Genomic DNA, 18,805 nt, shown 5'->3' on the forward strand with positions numbered 1-18,805 from the left:
GGGACAAGTATGACAACTCTGCCCCAGGACAACTAGCTCAACACTGTGTAAATGAGTATCCATCACTAGAGAAGCAGACTTGCACCAAGATTTGAGAGTCAGGTTTCTCAGTGTGTCCCAGGTCCATGATGCTTAACTGGTTCATCAAATGTCAGCCTGCTGGCTAGAGAAGTTCAGGACTGCAAGAAGAAATTTGTTTACATGTGAGTTATCAGCATGGCTAAAAACAGAATGAGCTTAGAGGGCATTGGTGGTCTAAGATTTGGCTTGTTCCAGCCTGAGGCATGGGTTACTGTTAGAGCAGAAGAGGAATCAGGATCCAATGGTTTAGTTTCAGAGTTAGAATTACAATTAACTCCTGCAGGAACCACTGAGAAAATGGATTAGACTTTTCCCACTGGCTATGGAACAAAGTTTAGGAGGGCTGTCAGAATGAGCTACACAGCTAAATTAAGTTCTTGAACGGAGACGGTTGTAGATCTTAAATTAACTTTCTAAGCCGGCATTACATTGCCAGCTTTAAAAATCCCCTGGCAAATACTGAAATTAGAAAGAGCACTGGATTAGGAATCCACCTGGATTAGAAAGGGCATTTTATTCACAGTTTCCCTATAGGCTGAAGAGTCAAGAGTAGCCAAAGGTGATCTCCAAGATGTCTATGAGTCCCTTAAATATCGACAGAATGCCGAATGGCCTTCAAATCTTTGTCACAAAGATGAGCTAGCCTATGTTAACTGCCCACTGACCAGAACAGATCACGAGTACTTGGTTTGTAAAGAACAATCTCTGACTTCTTGGAAACTGGGATGGATTCAGAATGTTGTGTGTTGATGCTGGAATACAGATGACAAAGCCTTATGATGATGTTCCAACACACAGGAAAACTGGAGGGCTTCTGTTGGACCTACAAGTTTAACCATCTTCATGTACCTACAGAACCTTTTTCAGCAGGCATGTACAAGCTCCCCTGCTCTGATCTGCTTTCTTCAGCCTGTGTTACACTTCTGTCCTAGATTAATGGGGTAGCATCAGTGGCTACAGTTGTAAATGTACAAAAATAACCTAGTAGAGGTTACTTTGTCTTCTCCCTTCCTCTCCCTTTCTCTCATGAGAACCCAGTGGAATAGCACATCCCTTTTTAAATATAATAGCTTTTACCATCCATCCAGCAAAGACTTAAAAAAAAAAAAAATCCCTGCCTTAAACTTACCTGACATTTAAGGGAGGAAAGTTTGAATCAAGGAACATCCAAACAATGAAGGGGTCTCCCCCACTGTTTCTAGGAATCATATTTACCAGTCAGTGCAGATCATTAAAAGTTAGTGGTTTACAAGTGACAGAACAGTGCAATGGTAGATTTTTGTAGATAAAATGTGTGTCAAAAAGCAAGCTAGTGGAGAAGAATGACATGAGTACCACCCAAATTGTCATACCTATGATCAAACTGGGGAAAAAGATTGAAAAAACACTACAGTTATCTTCCATGTTCCCATCTGCAATGTTTTTTTCTCCCGTTTGACAAAGAAATATGAATTTTTTGAGGGTATAAAAAACCCCAGTTGTTTCACACAGCACAGAAATGCACAACTTAGACCAGAGATGGAATATGATATGACAGAAGTCTATCCCAATATGCTGAAATGGTGTGAAACTCTGTGTGTGGAGAAAGGTAGAAGGACAGGACAAGCCTGTGAACACTAAGGAGTGCTCCTCCTTCAAATAACTGTAGCTAAGAACTGAAGTTCAGTGGTTATTAAGATTGCCACAATAAAACATTATGTGCAGCCATCAAACTCACATCACTCAATAAAAACGTATGGGATGAATCTGCATTTTAGCTTCAGCTGTTTAAATAGCCTAGTTTGAATTGTTCTTTGAAATAAAATGCAGAAAATTTTGCTTTGGGGGAAACTTGGTACAGTATTTCTCCTACAGGAAGCATGAGTACTTTGAAAGTACTTATTTCCTAATGACTTGCTCTCTAGGTAAACAGTGCATGATTTCCTTTGCTGAAGCAGAGGACTAGGTAACAAAGAATTTGCTTGTATAGATGAGTCAAACAACTTGTATTCTGTGTATTTAAAATCTGTTTTTTCAACTTAAGTAATACTGGTAAGAATTATAAAGCAGAATGTGAAATAATAAAGCCACAATTTTAAGGATTTCTAACAGCTAATAAACCATTAATAAGAAGATCTATACCAATCATTACTAGTGGATTTTCTTAAACCATTCATAAGATTTATACCAATCATTACTAGTGGATTTTCTTACACATATTACTTCTACTGCATTTAGAGTTTTCCATATACATTTCTTCAGTGATAAAATGTTTAGGGTTTTGATGTTGTTGTTGTAATGTTTATGGTTTTTTAGTTTTAATTTTTTTAAGGCTGTTAATAGCATAAATACCTTTTAACATGGCTGAAAAAGTTTGGCTTGTAGGTATAACTCATTATGTATATATCTTGTGTGTTTGTTTTGGTTTGTTTTCCCTGCAATATTTTTTGATGTTGACAATGAAATTGTTAATGATCAAGCAAGTGTTACTCACACAAAATAATCATGACTAATCCAGAAAAATCCTTTCCCTTCATAGTGTTCATGTCAAAAGTAGTCTCTTGTTTAACTTGCTGAATGAAGGAGGAATTAACAAGGAATGCCATTAGCAAAGTAGCATCAGAGATTTCATCTGCTTCAATTAATGAAGCTCATTGTTTAGAGTTGGACAGAAAACAGCTATTACATCTTATGAAAAATTGTGAAGTTTTAGTATTAAGATGAAGCCAAGAACACTCAGTGCTGCTCACAAAGAGTCATTGACTGGTACTCCAAATACTACATGGCCTTTTTGGTAGCACATTTGTCCTGTCAATCAAACTTGAATGGAAATCTTTGACATTTGAGGACTGTCCTTCAGTGAGTTTTGGCGATTTTGAAATTGTGGTTAAAAATGTGGGATGGAAAAGGAAGAAGGGAAATACTGTTCATGACTTGTTTTTACAAGATAGTCCCAAAGGAAAGAAATCTTCCTAATTAAGATGTTAACAAGATTTATTATGTAAATTTATTATGTCAAATCTATTTGTAATGACATCCAAACCTAGTTTTCTACCATTAGTTTAAGTCTAAATGATTTACAAGTTTTTTCTACAGCAAATCAGAAAACATGGCTACATCACCCTGAACTTCATTTATGGTCTACATATAGAAATTAATTTCATATAAAAATAATAAAATAATTAATAAATTAATAGGCAATCAGAATGGAAACTTTTGGCTACTTTACAAGTAATGATAAAGTAAGGTAAGTTTAGGAACAGCTTTTGAGTTCAAGCAAAATGCTTCTGTACATTTTTTCCTGAAATACCCAAAGAGAAAACTTAATTAAAACCCCCCTGGCCTTCCAGTCTGTCTCGTTATTGAAGAAAAAAAGAAAAGAATTAAACACTAAGAGACAGTTTAGGTCAATCTGGGTCATTCTTTGACTGTGGAGTACACCATTTAAAAAAGAAAAAAAATCCGTTTTTTTTCCGAGTGTGCCTATGTGAGTGTATTCCAGGATGTCACCTTTCTAGAAATGTCTTTCTTTTAAGTTACCAGTTTCCTTCTTTCTGAAGCCTTGGTTTTCAAACACTTTCAGCTATCCTCCAAATGTTGATGCACCCGTCTCAGTCCTCACAGCAAAAAAAAATATCCCAGAAGTACCATTTTCTTTGCTGACACATGGAATATCTCATTACAAACTTGGATAACACGTTTTTTTCCCATCAACACTATTTACAAGTTCATTCTGTCACCTGCAATTTGCATTCTTTGCCAGTTCACAGATGTAGCCTCTGGAATCAGGGATTTATGTAAACAGAACATGATTTTATGGAATTTTTTGACTTTATGAGGGTGATCTTACTAATTTTTATTATTCACTTGAGCAGATGGAAAATAAAAAACCTAAGAACCTGGGCAGATTAAAAGCCCATCAAATTCAGCATCCCGTCTCTCTCCTGTGCCCAAAGAATGGAGCACTGAGGAAGAGCATGAGGCCAAGCACACATTACTGCTTCTGCAGAGTTACTCTCAGACTCCAACAGCTCTGTTGGACTCCCTGAACTCTGCTCAGGGACTTTGTGAGCCAGAGACACTGTCTTGCACTTAATACTTGTTGATCGATTTCTCTTTTATGAATGTGTCAGAAGTCTGAACCTATGCAAACCTCTAGGATCCTGTAGCAAAGGCTCACTTAGCTTAACTGTGTCTAGTATACAGGAATTTAAAGAAATAACATAGGTCATGCCTTGCCTCAATTTTTTTTGAGAGAAAAAGGAAAGCTAGGTCTCACCTTGTGAGTGGAATGGAAGTTATTAAGCAGCTCTGGGCTGGCTGGATCAAACTATAGACATGGAAAGAGACAGGCCTTGGACAGCTTGATTTTCCTTCCCTTCCTGCAGGGAACCGCTTCCAGCATACAAATATCAAGTACAATGCAATGCTAATGATATGGTAAGGCAAAAAAAAGAGCATGAAGAGGAACAGTATTCTCCAGTATTTTTTTTTCAGGGTGTGGGATGCTGTGTTTATGCATGTTCCACTTCACCTTTACCCTACTTATAGAAGGCAGATGCCTTCTTCTTCATGATGAACAATAAGAGCAGGTACTACTTACATGCCTAACTACACTAAACTATAAAATAATTTTCCTACTTATTTGCTGTTTTATGATCCTGACTAGAAGTTATAATGGTTTCCTTCCTGAACTCTGTGAAACAAAAAAAACCCCTTTCTATGCTTCCTGGTACAAATGGTAACATTAATATTTTATTACACCTGAGGAAGCTACGCATTAACAAAAGCTATATATAAGATGCTACAGGAACTCTGAAATAAAATTTGATTTTTACCTTCTTTGATTTTTAATTTTTGAGGCTTTAGGTTTGGTGTTCACAGCAAGAGAAATTTTTGTGGATTTTTAAAGTAGCTCTCCTGTCTTCAAATGACCACTGAAACAAACCTGTAGAGAAACAGAAAGGTTGTGAGACAGATTAATTGCACTCTTGCTGTAGACTGTTAAAAGCTGAGATACAAAATGGAAAATTGAGTATTCTGACAAAAAAAAAATTAAGAGCAGTCATACTAACCACTGAAAACCCATAACCTTTTACTTCACATCTGCCACCTAAAATAGAGAAAGAAAACCACATTTCAGGTTTCAAAGGACTTGAAAGCATTACCAAAACTCACATAAAGTGAATTTTATTGTCTTATGTAACATAGACACGAATACCACCAGATCTTCCTCATACCAACAGGTCCCCAGGGCCTGACTACTGAATATTTCAGCTTTGCATTCTACCCTATTCCTCAGTGCTCTTCATTAAGCACAATCCCTGACACGCTATAAAAACACACATCTTTAGATCAGTGAATCTGTCTGCTCATTTATATGGATTGCTCACAAAGCGTGGTGAGAGCAAAGAGGAACGCACTGGTGTTCGTAGGGCCGTGCCTTTTGGTCATGGGCATGACTTGGCTTTTGGGGAGATTTCCCTGCAGCAAAATGAGAAGACATGCCAGTGGAAACACCACTGGCTCAGGATAGCTTTATAAAACCCAGCAAACTATGCTGCTTGAAATAAAGTACTAAACAAAGAGCAGCTGCCTACCCTTCAAGCCAGGGATAAAAGGCAGTGTTTGAAGAAGGTTCACAGACTTAATAATTATTATTAGGAGTAACCATTGGGCCTCTGTTTGCAGTCTTTAGCAGTCTGGACTGGGCTTCCATTTGCACTTTATCAGGGTTAGATGACCAGCTCAGTCTCCCAAACTTCAAAGAGCTGAGGAACTGGCTCTGTTACTGGGCTTGACCAAGATGCATCATCTGCTCTTACCTAACACACTGCATAGATAGAGCTGGTCAAGAAAGATGCAGCATACATTAACAGCATGGCTTTAATGGATGCTTGGGTTTGTATGCCAGCGGAATATAGGAAGAGAGGATATGTAAATGTGTGCTTAAGATATATACTTCCCCTTACAGTGGAAAACCCTCTGCAGCAGTACATGAGCACCACACTTCTGAAGCAACAAAGCACAAAAATATGAACAGCTGACTCCCACCACCTCTGGCTTCACCCTATTCCCACACACAAGTAACTGCACTTTGTTTAGCCAATAGGGTCTAGCACTTCCAATGTGTTACAAACTGGCAGATCCAGAAACTCAGAACAAACTTAACACCTTCCAGCAGAGCTTGGCTCACTAACAACCAGGTCACAGTATGTGTAACTGCAGCACTTTGTGCAGGAATGCCCTGCTAACTTTCTGTACACAGCTTTCAGCATGGTCCTGCTTCCCATTTAGTCCCAATACTACAGCAACACATTTAAAATGCTATATACTTAATCTGCCCCTGCCTTCAGCCCTTATTCCTGCCATCCTAGGAAAAATCCCAAACCCACAATAATTGGCAAACTTAAAATTTCTTAGGCCTTCACTGTTCACCACAGCAATGAACTCAGTGCACAAAACTGAGAATCCTTGTGGACTTTTCACTCTTCACTATATTAAGTTCTGGAAGAGGCCTTGCTACAAATTCATTCTTCCTCATAAAATAACATTTCAAGATTTTGCCTGCATTTCACTAGCTCTTTGAAATCTCACTTTCCAGTCAGGATTCCACTTACAACAGACTTTCCAGGCATGTTACTGGATACAAGAACAAAGGAGTTAATATCTGCATCCTCATTCAGGGTGTGGGACAAAGATACACAACCAGGCTGGAAAAGGGGACCAATCACTCTCCATGAGCATTTAGTTTTCTTCCAGAATATTCCTTCCCTACCAGATATTGGCAGATCTAAAGGATGAAAAACAAACTGATGAGAACAAAGGAGTGGTTGTCTCTCAGCCAAAACCTCTCTACATGAAGGAAATGGCATGGAGCACAGATACATGCCACTGCAGAGAAATGGGAGCATATCATAATCCAGCCACCCTCTCATGTATTATCTTACCCTGTTGCTCAGGGTGTGAATGATCCTGAGCTTGTGACTCCTAACTGCTTCAGAATGGGAAAAGCCAGCAGGAGTAGGCACCATGTCCTGACAACTTTGCAAAGCTGAGACCGAGACTCTGCTCCAGTAAGGGCCTCCAGGCTGTGTAGGAGACAGAATGCTGGAATGTATGAAGCAGGTACACTCAGAAGTGTTTATGTGTGTTTTGGCACAAATGGAGGTGAAATAGTCCCCCTGCAGGAGGCTGCTCCCTCTCAATCATCATGGAGAGAAGCTGCCTGTCCCAAGGGGTCCATGTACCACAGAGTGCTTTGATGAGAGTCTGACACACACAGGGCAATTTAAACTTGAAACTATTCTTTGCACTTGTTTCAAATATGAGATCAACTGTCCTGAATACCATCATTCCCAAATAGAACAATGCACTCCCCAAATGGCTTATTAGAACTTTATACAATAGCATTGTTATCTCCCTCTCTCTGTTTTAAATACCTCCTCATGCATTTCACCGTCACACTTGCTTTTCTCATCACCACACTACATTCATGATTCACAGTCATCCAGTCACCAACTGGTGCACGGAGTTATTTTCAGCTTCTCTGTTATTTTCAACCAAGGAACATAGTCTGAAGCAGAGGCATTATTAGAGTTAGATATTAGATGACAATAGTTTTTGATTTCTCCCCAATTTCTCTTACTCCTCAAAGTCATCCGGTAAATGCAGTTTGAAATGTGATGTAATTAGTGTACTAATTAGGGTTCAATTCTCCACTTCAGTTAAATTACCGACCTAGGAATCAACTGTCAATTTTCAGTGCATTTTACAATCTAGCTCAACCCTCTAACATATGCATTTGTCAGAGTGCAAGGCTGGTTCTTCAAAGTCAGCTATCTGGAATGTCTGGTTATCACTTTCTGATAGAAGTCAGCTCTTTTGCATCAATAAGTACAGGCAGTACCTAGACCAAAATAATAGTGGAAGGAAACAGATACAGCAGAGAGGACGATGTACTGCCATATGAGCTCTTTAAATATGTACAAGCTGTTTTCTGTAATAATTAGTAATTACAGGACACATTTCTTAGTTTATACCCACAGAACAGGTTCTGCTGAATTTCTTGACAGACAAAACGGAAGAATAATAACATTAAAAATTACTTTACTGCATTTGCATTGATATGTAGCTTATTCAAAACCTGAAGATCCAGAAATACCATAAATGCATTCATCCAAGGAAGGAGAGAAAACATCCAGCTCCTGCCACACCCTTAGAGAAATCTTCTACTCGCAGCAAAGCATGCAAGAGGAATATAGGAAATCACCTGTGAACTGAAATCCCAGTTTAAAACTCTAATTCACTATTATCTTTTCCTCTATCCTGTAATGAATAGTATTAATAACTTGACATTATGGAAAAACCTGCTTTATAAGAAACAGTGCCTATGAATATTCAAGCTAGATCTAATGCTTATGACATGAACGGACACGCTAGATAATAAGACAATAATTCTGCATATAAACATTTGCAGACTGTTTGGATTTCAGAGAGATAAGAGCAGCAGATTTTTTTTTTTGTCCAGTAGGGACCCCTGGTGTTTAAGGCAGTTATAACAAGGATCAACATCCCTAGCTGAAAATGAATCCATTACTTTGGAGTCAGCTGCCTTTCTGCATCCGCACCTATTGCATCTTCCTCCTCCGAGATCAAGGAACAACACCTAGTTGCATTGTTAAGTTTAATCGTGAGTGTCTTACTGATGCCTTGGGTGACCTGGAACAGAAACTAGACAGAGCTAGAGAATAAAGTATTCATTAAAAGGCCTTTGAGGGTACACCATGGGCAGGACAAGAGCCTTGGCCAAGGCTACACCCAAGGTGGACTCAAAATGGTCACAAAATAGACGACCAGCCACGAGGTCTCACACTTTTATAAGTTTTGGTCCATTTGCATATTGGGGTTTAATTGTCCAATTACAGCTTCAGATTACAAAGTCCCATCCTTCTTGTTTCTCTTTTCTCTTTGTGCTTTTGGGCCTGAAAACTTGTAACCATTGTCCTTGGTCTCCAGCAGGAAAAGGATTTGTTTTGTTTCCCTACTCTGTGAAGAGAGCTAACACTTGAGGCCCAGAACTACTCCCCTAGGCAGCACAGAATCTGAAAACCATGAAAGTTAAAACTTAAGGCATCATTACAGATTTGTCTTAGTCTTGCAAATGCTTTCACAGCACACCCCATACTCATAAGGGCCAGAAGTTGGCTACAAAGCAAATGTTTACTCTAAGGGGAGGATGCTGGGGCTTGTCTGCAAGCAAATTTTGCTAAGGCCTTGCAAATTTCCTGACCCGAGGCTGAATCACCCCAACCTGGGCCAAGACACACTCCCAAGACCAAGTCCAAGAAGTGGGTATCTGCTTCATTCAGCGCACCAGGTGTGTGAGGATCACTCCTCCTAACAGCAACGGCACACACCCAGGCACACAGCAAACTACAATACATGGCTACATTTCATGCATATTCATTGTTTTCCTTAGAAAAGGTGTGGCTATGCAAACTATTTCTTAGAAGTTATCATTATCATTAAGCGATCATTAGTACCCTGGTGGCCGCACGGAGGGAGGCTCCGTGTTCTGCCTCCGGTGGTGTCCTGATGAAGGCTGGACGTCTTCATGGCCGTGCCCTTTTCACCTTTCTCCTCTAGGCATGCACAGCCTCTTGCTAGCGATTTTAGCGATTGCCTCACTGGTTTTAACAAGCTTCGTCCTTCTTTTTTTTTTTTTTTTTGCAAGTTTTCTTCCCCATTTCTTGCCAAGTTTCATCCAGCCTCTACATTGGTTACAACGTATCTTATTCTTGCCCCAGTAGGCCTAGTCAGACTGCTTTTAAGCCTTTCAAGGCTCCCTGCATTCTTGCAAGATACCTTAATATCCTTAACTTTCACAGAGGCAGCTACAGTGAGCCAATACGGCTTGAAAACAGCCATGAAATTCTATGTAATTGCTGGCTTGGGCCACAGACCTAAAGCTCTCCATCGCTTCCTTTCTGATCACCTTCATCAAAATAACTGACAAGGCCTTAACAAAAACCAAACTAATCAGCTTCTGCGTCATTATTGTTTTAAGTTAACTGCTGCGAAGTACAGTCCACTTGTAGCAATGGGGAGCAAAGACTCACGGACCCCCCTATGCCTCCAAAGAAGATCCCTTTATTGGCAGAAATTCCCCTCTCTTTATACTCTTAATTTCCAGAAATCCCTTTATTGGCAGAAATTCCCCTCTCTTTATACCCTCAATTTCCAGCAGACCGAAACCATGCTGAGGCCCAACAGAACCTAGCAAAAGAAGGGCACCCACTGGCTGGCTCCGCTGCAGTGCAGCTGCCGCACGTCCCAGAAATAATTAATGCTCTTGCACTTCCGACCAGCATCCTCTGCTTCTGGAATTGCCAAGGCACTTGCAGACAGAGTCATCATATCCCTCCAGCATAAGTTGGAGGAATATTACAAAAGGAGGAGTGCTGTAGTAATACGTCCTCATTCTGTAAGCCAGCACAGAGGATTGCTAGCAAACTGAAATATATTTCTGGCAGAACTTAAGTCAACAGTATTACCACCTCACTTCGCAAACAAACCTTTCACACACATAGGCTTCCATTACCTGAAGGGACCTACAAGGAGGAGGGATTCTTTATCAGGAACCTCAGCGATAGGACAAGAAAGAATAGGTTCCAAATGAAAGAGGGGAAATAGATACCTGGAAAAAATTCCTTACTGTGGGGGTGGTGAGACACTGGAACAGGTTGTTCAGAGAAGGTGTGGAAGGGAACAGGTTGCCCAGAGAAGCTTCCCCATCTCTGGAAGCATTGGAAGCCAGGATGGGGCTTGGAACCACCTGGTCTAGTGGAAGGTGTCCACACACATGGCAAGGGGGTTGGAATGAGATGATCTTTAAGGTCCCTTCCAACCCAAACAAAGCTGTATTTCTATGACTATGTACCAGCTGTGCAACATTTCAATTTGTACACTACAGAGAATACGTGAAAACACAGGCATTAAGTCTAAGTTTGGGCATAAGGGGGAAGCAGCCTCACCTTGCCTCCCTTTTCTTCATTTTGCCTCTTTGGTAAGCGTAAGAAGCTGATTTTGTTTTGTCTTCGGTCACCAATCAAATGATTCTGGGGAAAAAAAATAAACCAAATGTATTTCATTCTAATATTTCCTATGCTTCCCGACAAGCAGGTCCCAACTAGAGTCAAACAGGCGTCGCTGCATGGCCCGTTCCCCAACCCAGCAGGGCCCTGGGGAGACGGCTTTCGGATTTAAGGGCTCCTTTAGAGGTGACGGCAGGAGGGGCTGGGCCATTGCGCGCCCAGGCACCGCCCCGGGGGCGGCAGCGTCGCGGCGGTCGGCGCGGGGCGCTCGGCGCGGAGCGCTGCCGGCAGTGCCGCCATGCACTCCCTCGCCCAGGAGATCCGCAGCTTCTCCCGGGCCAACCTGCGGAAGCAGCGCACCCGCGTGACGACGCTGACCGGCCGCAGGATCGTCGAGACGTGGCGCGGCGCCTGCCTGCACATGGAGGAGGAGGAGGAGGCGGCGCCCGGCGGCGGCTTCGTGCAGGATCTCAGCGCTGACCTCCAGGTCGGCGTGGTGAAGCCCTGGCTGCTGCTGGGTGAGTGGGGCTGGGGGCGGCGGGCGCCGAGACGGGGGGCGCCGGCCGGGCAGGGGCTCAGCGCGGCTCTGTCTCTCTCCCCGTAGGGTCGCAGGATGCTGCTCACGACCTGGAGACGATGAGAAAGCACAAGGTAACCTTACGTGGACGTGCAAGCGCACCTCGCGTGATGCGCGCCGTGCGTTCCTCCTGTAAATTAAAAAATTCTAAAATATTCTCTAGCAAATCCGAGGAAAACTGTGTTCCACTTGCGTTTTCAAAAGGCTGCTCCGTTTGCAGGTGGATGGGTTTCTGTTGGCTTCACGAGAAGCTGAAATGCTTTCAGAGAATCCCAGAATCTTCCAAGGGACTTCTGGAGATTATCTAGTCCAAAGCCCCTGCCAAGGCAGGGTCACCCAGAGCACGTGACACAGGAACGTGTCCAGGTGGGTTTGGAATGTCTCCAGACAGGGACACTCTGTGACCTTCCTGGGTACCTGTTCCAGTGCTCCTCAATCTAAAGAAATTCTTCCTCCTGATGAGGTGGAACTTCTTATTTTAGCTTATGGCAATTGCTCCTCGTCCTGTTGCTAGGTACCACTGGAAAGAATCTTGCTTCCCTGCAAGAGTGATGGTTGTTTAGAGCTGTTTAATTCCTACACTGCCAAATGCATTTCCACTTCAGACACTAAGCAGCACTATTCCCCTTCCCCTTATGTGGATTAATGAAACTAGAAAAAACAAAACAGCTTCTCAAGTCTGTCCCAAAATCTTGTCTTTTTACTCTTCTCTGTTGCAGTAATGGGGTGAAAAGGCCTTTGGGCAGTGGTGGTTCTGCAGGACAGGGCGTGCACCATCTGCTGCCATCTAAATGTCACTGTACTGTAACTTGAAATAACCCACGACCTGGCTGTAGCCTGGACTGAGCAGAGATGGCAGGAGGCCAGAGGTGGTGTTACCTGCCAAGAACAGGTGTAGTTTACTCTGAAATCCTTCTGCTTCAGCAAATGTTTTTGGTAACTAACCAGAAGGAAAGTTAAGCTGATAGGTTAGAACAGGCTTGAAATTTGGGCAATTGTTGGGTCATTCCTATTGCTTTCTCTTTCATTTTCCAACCATGGGACGAAAACTCCCTTTTTTTGGAAAATCCATTTTTAAATCTGTGTTTGAGCACTGATCTTTTCATTTCCTCTCAGAAAACCCCTGAGATTGATCACAGTATGTTTTAGCACACTTTGAAACTTTGCTTGGAGAAAAGCATACCATAGACAGCATATGTACATATAAACGGAACATTGCATCGGTGTAAGGCAGAGTCTGTGTATGCCTGAAGATTAATCCACCTTTGTTACTGCTTGTTTTGCTTGCTGTCTTCAGAAAATGCCTTTTTTTTTCTTTTTTTTTTTTCTTTTTTTTTTGCCTTAGGTCACTCACGTTCTAAATGTGGCATACGGAGTCCAAAATGCCTTCCTCAATGACTTTATATACAAGACCATTTCTATTCTGGACCTCCCAGAAACTGATATTACCTCCTATTTCCCTGAATGTTTTGAGTTTATTGAGAAAGCCAAGAGCCAGGTACGGTCTATCAATAATTAATGTTAGTAGTTATCCTGCTTAGATTATTTATAACAGTACTTAAGAACTAATGCAACTTCTTTTGTTAGAAGAAAATATGGTACCAAATGAATAGTTTTGCTATTGTCTTTTTAAAATTTAAATAGAAAATCCAAGTAATTTCTAAGCATTCCTAGAAACATGGCACTGCTGTTAATCTTCGTTCCCTCCAGCACTGCTTTTCCAGAATGACCGTCTTGCGTTTTAGAGAAATGCTTCTTTAATACAGTTGGACCAGGGCTTGACTTTAGAGTACACAAATGCATCCTAAACCCAAGTCACTACCCCTGACAGAAGGAAATGAAGAAAATGTATTTATCCATTGGGGATGTTGTTTTGGATTAGAAACCAACCTGGATTAGAAGCAACAAACAGCTTTTACAGATCTGTGTGGTTTTATCATCAGCTGTTCACCATCCTTGTGCTTTTCATTACAGAATCACTGAATGGTTTGGGTTGGAAGGGACCTTAAAGATTATCTAGCTCCAACCCCCTGCCATGGGCAGGGACACCTCCCACTAGACCAGGTTGCTCAAAGAAGATGCTGTGAATCCACATACATACCAAGAATATTAAAGAATGTGATAGTAGTCTTGGAGCCAAAAGTGATTTAACTGCTCACAAAATCCTGAAAGGATGTGACATAGAAAACAGGCTGGAAAAACCCTTCTGAGGTTGCTTGGCAGAGTTATGTGTAGCCAGAACATGCCCAGCTCAGAGCTGTTAAATTCAGGCTTACTGTGTCATTTACAACAACCATTGTTTTGGTATCTAAACTATAACCAAACATCATTGCATGTTTTCGACCAAATCGATCAGGTGCATTGTTAATGTAGATTGGGATAAAATATGATCTTGCCCCAGTTTTCTTTGTGTCGAAGTGTTCTTTCCTTCTCTCATTTATAATTTACAAGCTATGTGATAACACTGTCACTAAAAGAGCTTTTCAAGGTTTCTGATTACAGTTTCCAGTTCATTTCTAGATGAGAGTTGCCATTCACAACTGCACAATTTTGCTTTCCGCCTCTGGTGTTTATAGCTCGGTTACCTACTTTGTAGGTTAAGGAGTTTACAGGAGAACTTTCACATCAACATTAGTAGTTTTCTGATGGAAGAGGTGGATGAAAGAGAAGGTAATTGGTGGAATAGTTGTTCTCCAGGATCAGTTCAAACAGCACATGATAGTGGTATACAGAGACAGATCTCTAGGTGGTTTGAGTTACTTTATTTGCTTTGTCAAAATGGTGTTAAAAGAGCTTATGATAAATTGTGTCATGAAGTGCTCTTCTGTTTAAGTAAGCACAGAGAGACTACTGTTTCATCTCCTAAAATGGGGGAGGAAGAAATATTCACTGGTGAGAGAACATGATATATGGGAAATTATTTCTAGAACATGGTTAACTCCATGAAGGAAGTATGGGAGCATATGAATTTGAGGCTGCAAGTGAAGCCTTCTCTAAGTCATTGCCAGCTGGGAACGTGTAACAGGATTCACTTTTCCAAAACTGGATTGGCTCAAGTCTCTAGACACCATGGTGCAAATTCTGATACTGATCAGAGCTCAACTTTTCTCCTAGGCTCCAACTTGGCAGGCAGGTTTTCCATGACCTGTTCGGTGACCCATGTCAAGTCATAATACTATGAATGAGGGATACTTTTTTATGTTTAGTATCTAATAATAAAATTTCTGAAACTTGTGTTTCCAAAGAGAAAATCTTTGCTTATTCATGACCATCGCTCCATATTGCTCCCCCTGTCTTTCCTAAGGGAAAAAGCCTCAGTTTCACTACAAAATAAAATGTATCCCTAAGGAATTACATTAGCCTTCAATTTCACTAAAAACTTAATGCTTCTTTTAAATTTCTTTCCTTGATGAGGCTTTTTGCCCACTGTGTATAACCATTGTATAATCACCTCTTCTGTTGGTGGAAGGTGATTTTGTTTCCCTCTCCATAAAAAATGTTCAAAAATTGGTCTTGAATCTTAGATGATTCTTGCAAGTCCACAGACCATTTCTGGGCAGGAAAACTTAGGGTATCAGGACCAGACCAAGGAGTTCTTGGTAAACAGAGATTTCCTGTTTGCAGTTTGTTTCTCACTTTTATTCTGTATTCATAGCTAATACAAAATTAGTTAAGAATGACCTGCCAAATTCATTTTTGTATGAACTGTAAACAGTGGACTTTAGCAAGGAAAGAAAAATATTCTCAGTATTAAAGTTGGTTTAATATTATGATCCAGATTCATTCATGTTCAATAATTTTCAGGATTCATGGATATCACTGTATAATTTTTGGCAGTGTAAAACAAACCAGGTATTTAAAAAGATACATCCAACTTAAATGTGAAAGTGGGAAATAAAGCATGAACTGTGCAAAGAAAAAGAAAAATTGCTTCCAATGCATATTATTTACCCTCAGTGCCTCTGCTAGACATTGATCTGGATTATGGTATGCTATGTTGAAATAACTCCCATTAAATCAGTAAAAACCACTCCAAATCTACAGTGGATAAGCTTCAGCAATTGCTTCATCAGAATAATTTTTTAGTGTCATTATTCTGGCTTTGCAGGTCACCACTGGCACATCCTCAGGTGGCTGAGATACATGTACAGATCTGCTTTGTACTCTGCTCATAGTGTGTGTGGGGACATGTGGCCTTGGGAATGTGAGCAAGGGAGTGAAGAGAGCAGTATCCAGCAGGCAGTGCACAGGAGATGTGATTTCCATTGCCAGGAAGGGTGGTATTGTTATTTGCTGAGCTGGGATGCAGGAGCTCAGACTCGATTCCTAGCTCTGTCATTGTGTTGTGCATCATTCTTCTAGTCTTAGCTTGGAATTTCTCCAACAAGGATAATAATACACCATTTCATACTTCTTTGTCTTGGTATTTAAACTGGAAGATTTTTGGAGCAGGAACCATTTTCTGGTTTGTGTGTCTATTAAAATACCAGATAATTGTAGCTCCCAAATCTGTAACATAAACTATTAAGTTTCTGGAAAGGAACCCTGGTCCTTAAAAGATCTTTTTGTCTCTGGGTAAAATTCCCATTAAGTAACTTGTGCCTGTTAAGGGCAGACAGAACAGGCTGTTTATAACTAGAATAGCTTTGTTTAGCCTCAAGTATCTGAGCACATAATGTCATGTTTCAGTATTTCCATTCAGAATATGGAAGTGCTGGGGGTTTAGTGGTTTCTTTTTGTGTCAAGGGACATTTGGTGAACAGTTTGAAGTGAGGCTTTTCCAGGTCATAGTCTGACATACAAACATGACAACATCACAAAGCCTGGGCCTTGCAAACATTGCTTAAGACATGCTAGATTGTCTAGTTGTCTTTGTGTTTGTTATTAACAAAACTTGCAGTGTCTAAAAAGAGCCATTCAGGTGTCTCAAAGATTGTGTAGGATAAAGTAGGATAAAGCCCATTAATTTTATATTTAATTCAGGATAAGCCTGAATTCAAACCCCAGAAGAAGCATTTGTGAATTTATGGGAGGTTGAGTAGGTTTGGATTTTGCACCCTAGTTCCCAGTTAAGGGGCTTAGTTGCACCAGTGGTGTGATGGGAAGGGAGAGATCTGTTGCAAATCACACAATATCTGATTTTTCTGTTCATGATCCCTGTTACCCAGAATCTTCCCTGCAGAGTACACAAGAAACACGTGACTGGAACCACAAGATGTTCTAAAATCTGCCTCTGTGCCTAGCTGTTTGCTGCCTTGCTATGTTTTCAGCCTTTAACAAGATACTCGTCAAGTTCCTTTGCATATTGCAAATAAAATCGGTTTCAAAATTGGCACCCAATTAGATCAGATACTTCAGTATCCCAGGTGTCTGTGATGTGGTTTTTACATGAACAGGCTGCTGTAAGGCCTCAGGAAGAAAGACAGAGAGAGGATGTGTTTCATACTACGATATGAATTAGGTTTGATGAATTTGGTAATAAAACATTTTGTGTAGAAAAATACTTAATTTCATCATGCTTATACCTGTGTTTGGACTCATGCGTGTAAATATTTGCTTTGAGCTCAGCAAGGAGCTTTCAGTAAGTCTTACAAGAATTTTATACAGTTTCTCACACTTGTAATCTACCTATGTTTAATTTCTCTCTTGGAGGATGGCGTGGTGCTGGTTCACTGCAATGCAGGAGTCTCCCGTGCAGCGGCTGTAGTCATTGGTTTTCTAATGAATTCAGAAAGACTGAGCTTTGCCAGAGCCTTTTCCTTGGTGAAAAATGCAAGGCCTGCAGCTTGTCCAAATCCTGGCTTCATGGAGCAGCTTCACAAGTACCAAGAACAGATTGTAAAGGCAAATGGAAGCCTAAACAGTCATGACTGATCCAAAGGGAGAAGTGAAATATCTGTTCTGACTGTGCAGGAAGAGATGTTGGATGTCCTTTAATCTGTCATTTTGAAATCCCCTCTCACATGTACATTTTCAAGTCTTTATATATTTTTTCTTACCCTCCTTTGACCTGTTTTTTCCAGCATGTCATCAAAAGGCCAAATGGTGTTGTACTGACTTCAGAGAAGTTTTGCCTAAACCCAAAGCACTAATAAAAAGATACAGCTCTGTTTTCCTTGAAATATTAGAAAACAATAGAATGTTGGTTTGCTTACTGAACCATCAGAAAATGCAGGCAATAAAGAGTTGCTTTCTGAGGGAAGTTGCTTTCTTTCCAAATCTCTGCATTCCTAGTTGGTTGTAAAATCTAGATAATAAAATGTTCACATAATGAAGTACCTTGATATTGGATTTTAAAATTATATTGCAACTATAGATGATACTATTGAATTTTGTGGGCTAGCCAGCCATTAATTTTTTTTTTGTTATTATTAAAATGATGGTCTTTTGAGGATGCTCAAAATGCATAGGATGCTTTAATACTTCATGTATTTCCATTGTTTGTCATCTAGTAGTGATTTGAAGTGCACTAACATGATGAGTCCAGTCTCTGAACTAGTGGGGGGTTTTTCATGTAAATCATTTCAATAGAGATACAAAAACTGTTGATAATTACCTGTCAATGCTCGTGCTGTCTTTTCTTCACATCTGGACCTCACGTGCTGTCCCCTCACTCCATTCCATGTCATAGGGTATGTAATTTTAACCCTCCTGAGAGATCCCAGGCTGAAATTACTGTCTTAATGTGTCATGCTTTAAAAAAAAATAATAACAAAACTCTTCAGGATTTTAATAGTATTTTGTGGCCTTCATGCCAGCTCTTAATGATTTGATATATTAATATGCAACAAAATAAAGAGAACACTGTGTTTGGATAAATTGTGTGGCTGAGTGATTTTACGGGTTTGGTTTTAAGACTGGTGTTCTGTCCTGGCACCAGCAGTTCCAACTGTAGCTCATCACTGTGCTTGAACCACGACCTCTCTTGTTCTCGGTATGAATTGCTCGTGCTCAAAAACACGCAGTGTCAGGACAAGGGGGAATGGATTCACAGAGCGAGCAGGCTGAGATCCGATTATTTACCCTGCGGGTGGGCAGGCCCTGGCACAGGCTGCCCGGAGAGGCTGTGGCT

The 18,805-nt window shown here is 40.7% G+C and overlaps 1 protein-coding gene across 1 annotated transcript; it reads left to right on the forward strand.

The window, feature by feature from the left end:
- The first annotated feature begins 11,418 nt into the window (after positions 1-11,418).
- On the forward strand, positions 11,419-18,552 carry DUSP19 (dual specificity phosphatase 19). The gene is made up of 4 exons (XM_066189481.1): positions 11,419-11,674; positions 11,761-11,807; positions 13,079-13,231; positions 17,386-18,552. Exons 1-4 carry the CDS (start codon positions 11,455-11,457, stop codon positions 17,605-17,607), a joined length of 642 nt encoding a protein of 213 aa, XP_066045578.1. The 5' UTR covers positions 11,419-11,454; the 3' UTR covers positions 17,608-18,552.
- Positions 18,553-18,805: the final 253 nt, after the last annotated feature.

This window comes from Chamaea fasciata, unplaced genomic scaffold (genome assembly GCF_029207755.1).
Source record: "Chamaea fasciata isolate MVZ Bird 193981 ecotype frontalis unplaced genomic scaffold, bChaFas1.0.hap1 SCAF_8, whole genome shotgun sequence".
In the NCBI taxonomy this organism is placed as follows: domain Eukaryota; kingdom Metazoa; phylum Chordata; class Aves; order Passeriformes; family Sylviidae; genus Chamaea; species Chamaea fasciata.

Excerpts from the sequence above, each read along its gene's own strand:
- DUSP19 (XM_066189481.1), top strand. The coding sequence starts at position 11,455 with ATGCACTCCCTCGCCCAGGAGATCCGCAGCTTCTCCCGGGCCAACCTG. Across the intron at positions 11,675-11,760 it reads GAAGCCCTGGCTGCTGCTGG|GGTCGCAGGATGCTGCTCAC; the intron begins GTGAGTGGGGCT and ends CTCTCCCCGTAG. Across the intron at positions 13,232-17,385 it reads TTGAGAAAGCCAAGAGCCAG|GATGGCGTGGTGCTGGTTCA; the intron begins GTACGGTCTATC and ends TCTCTCTTGGAG.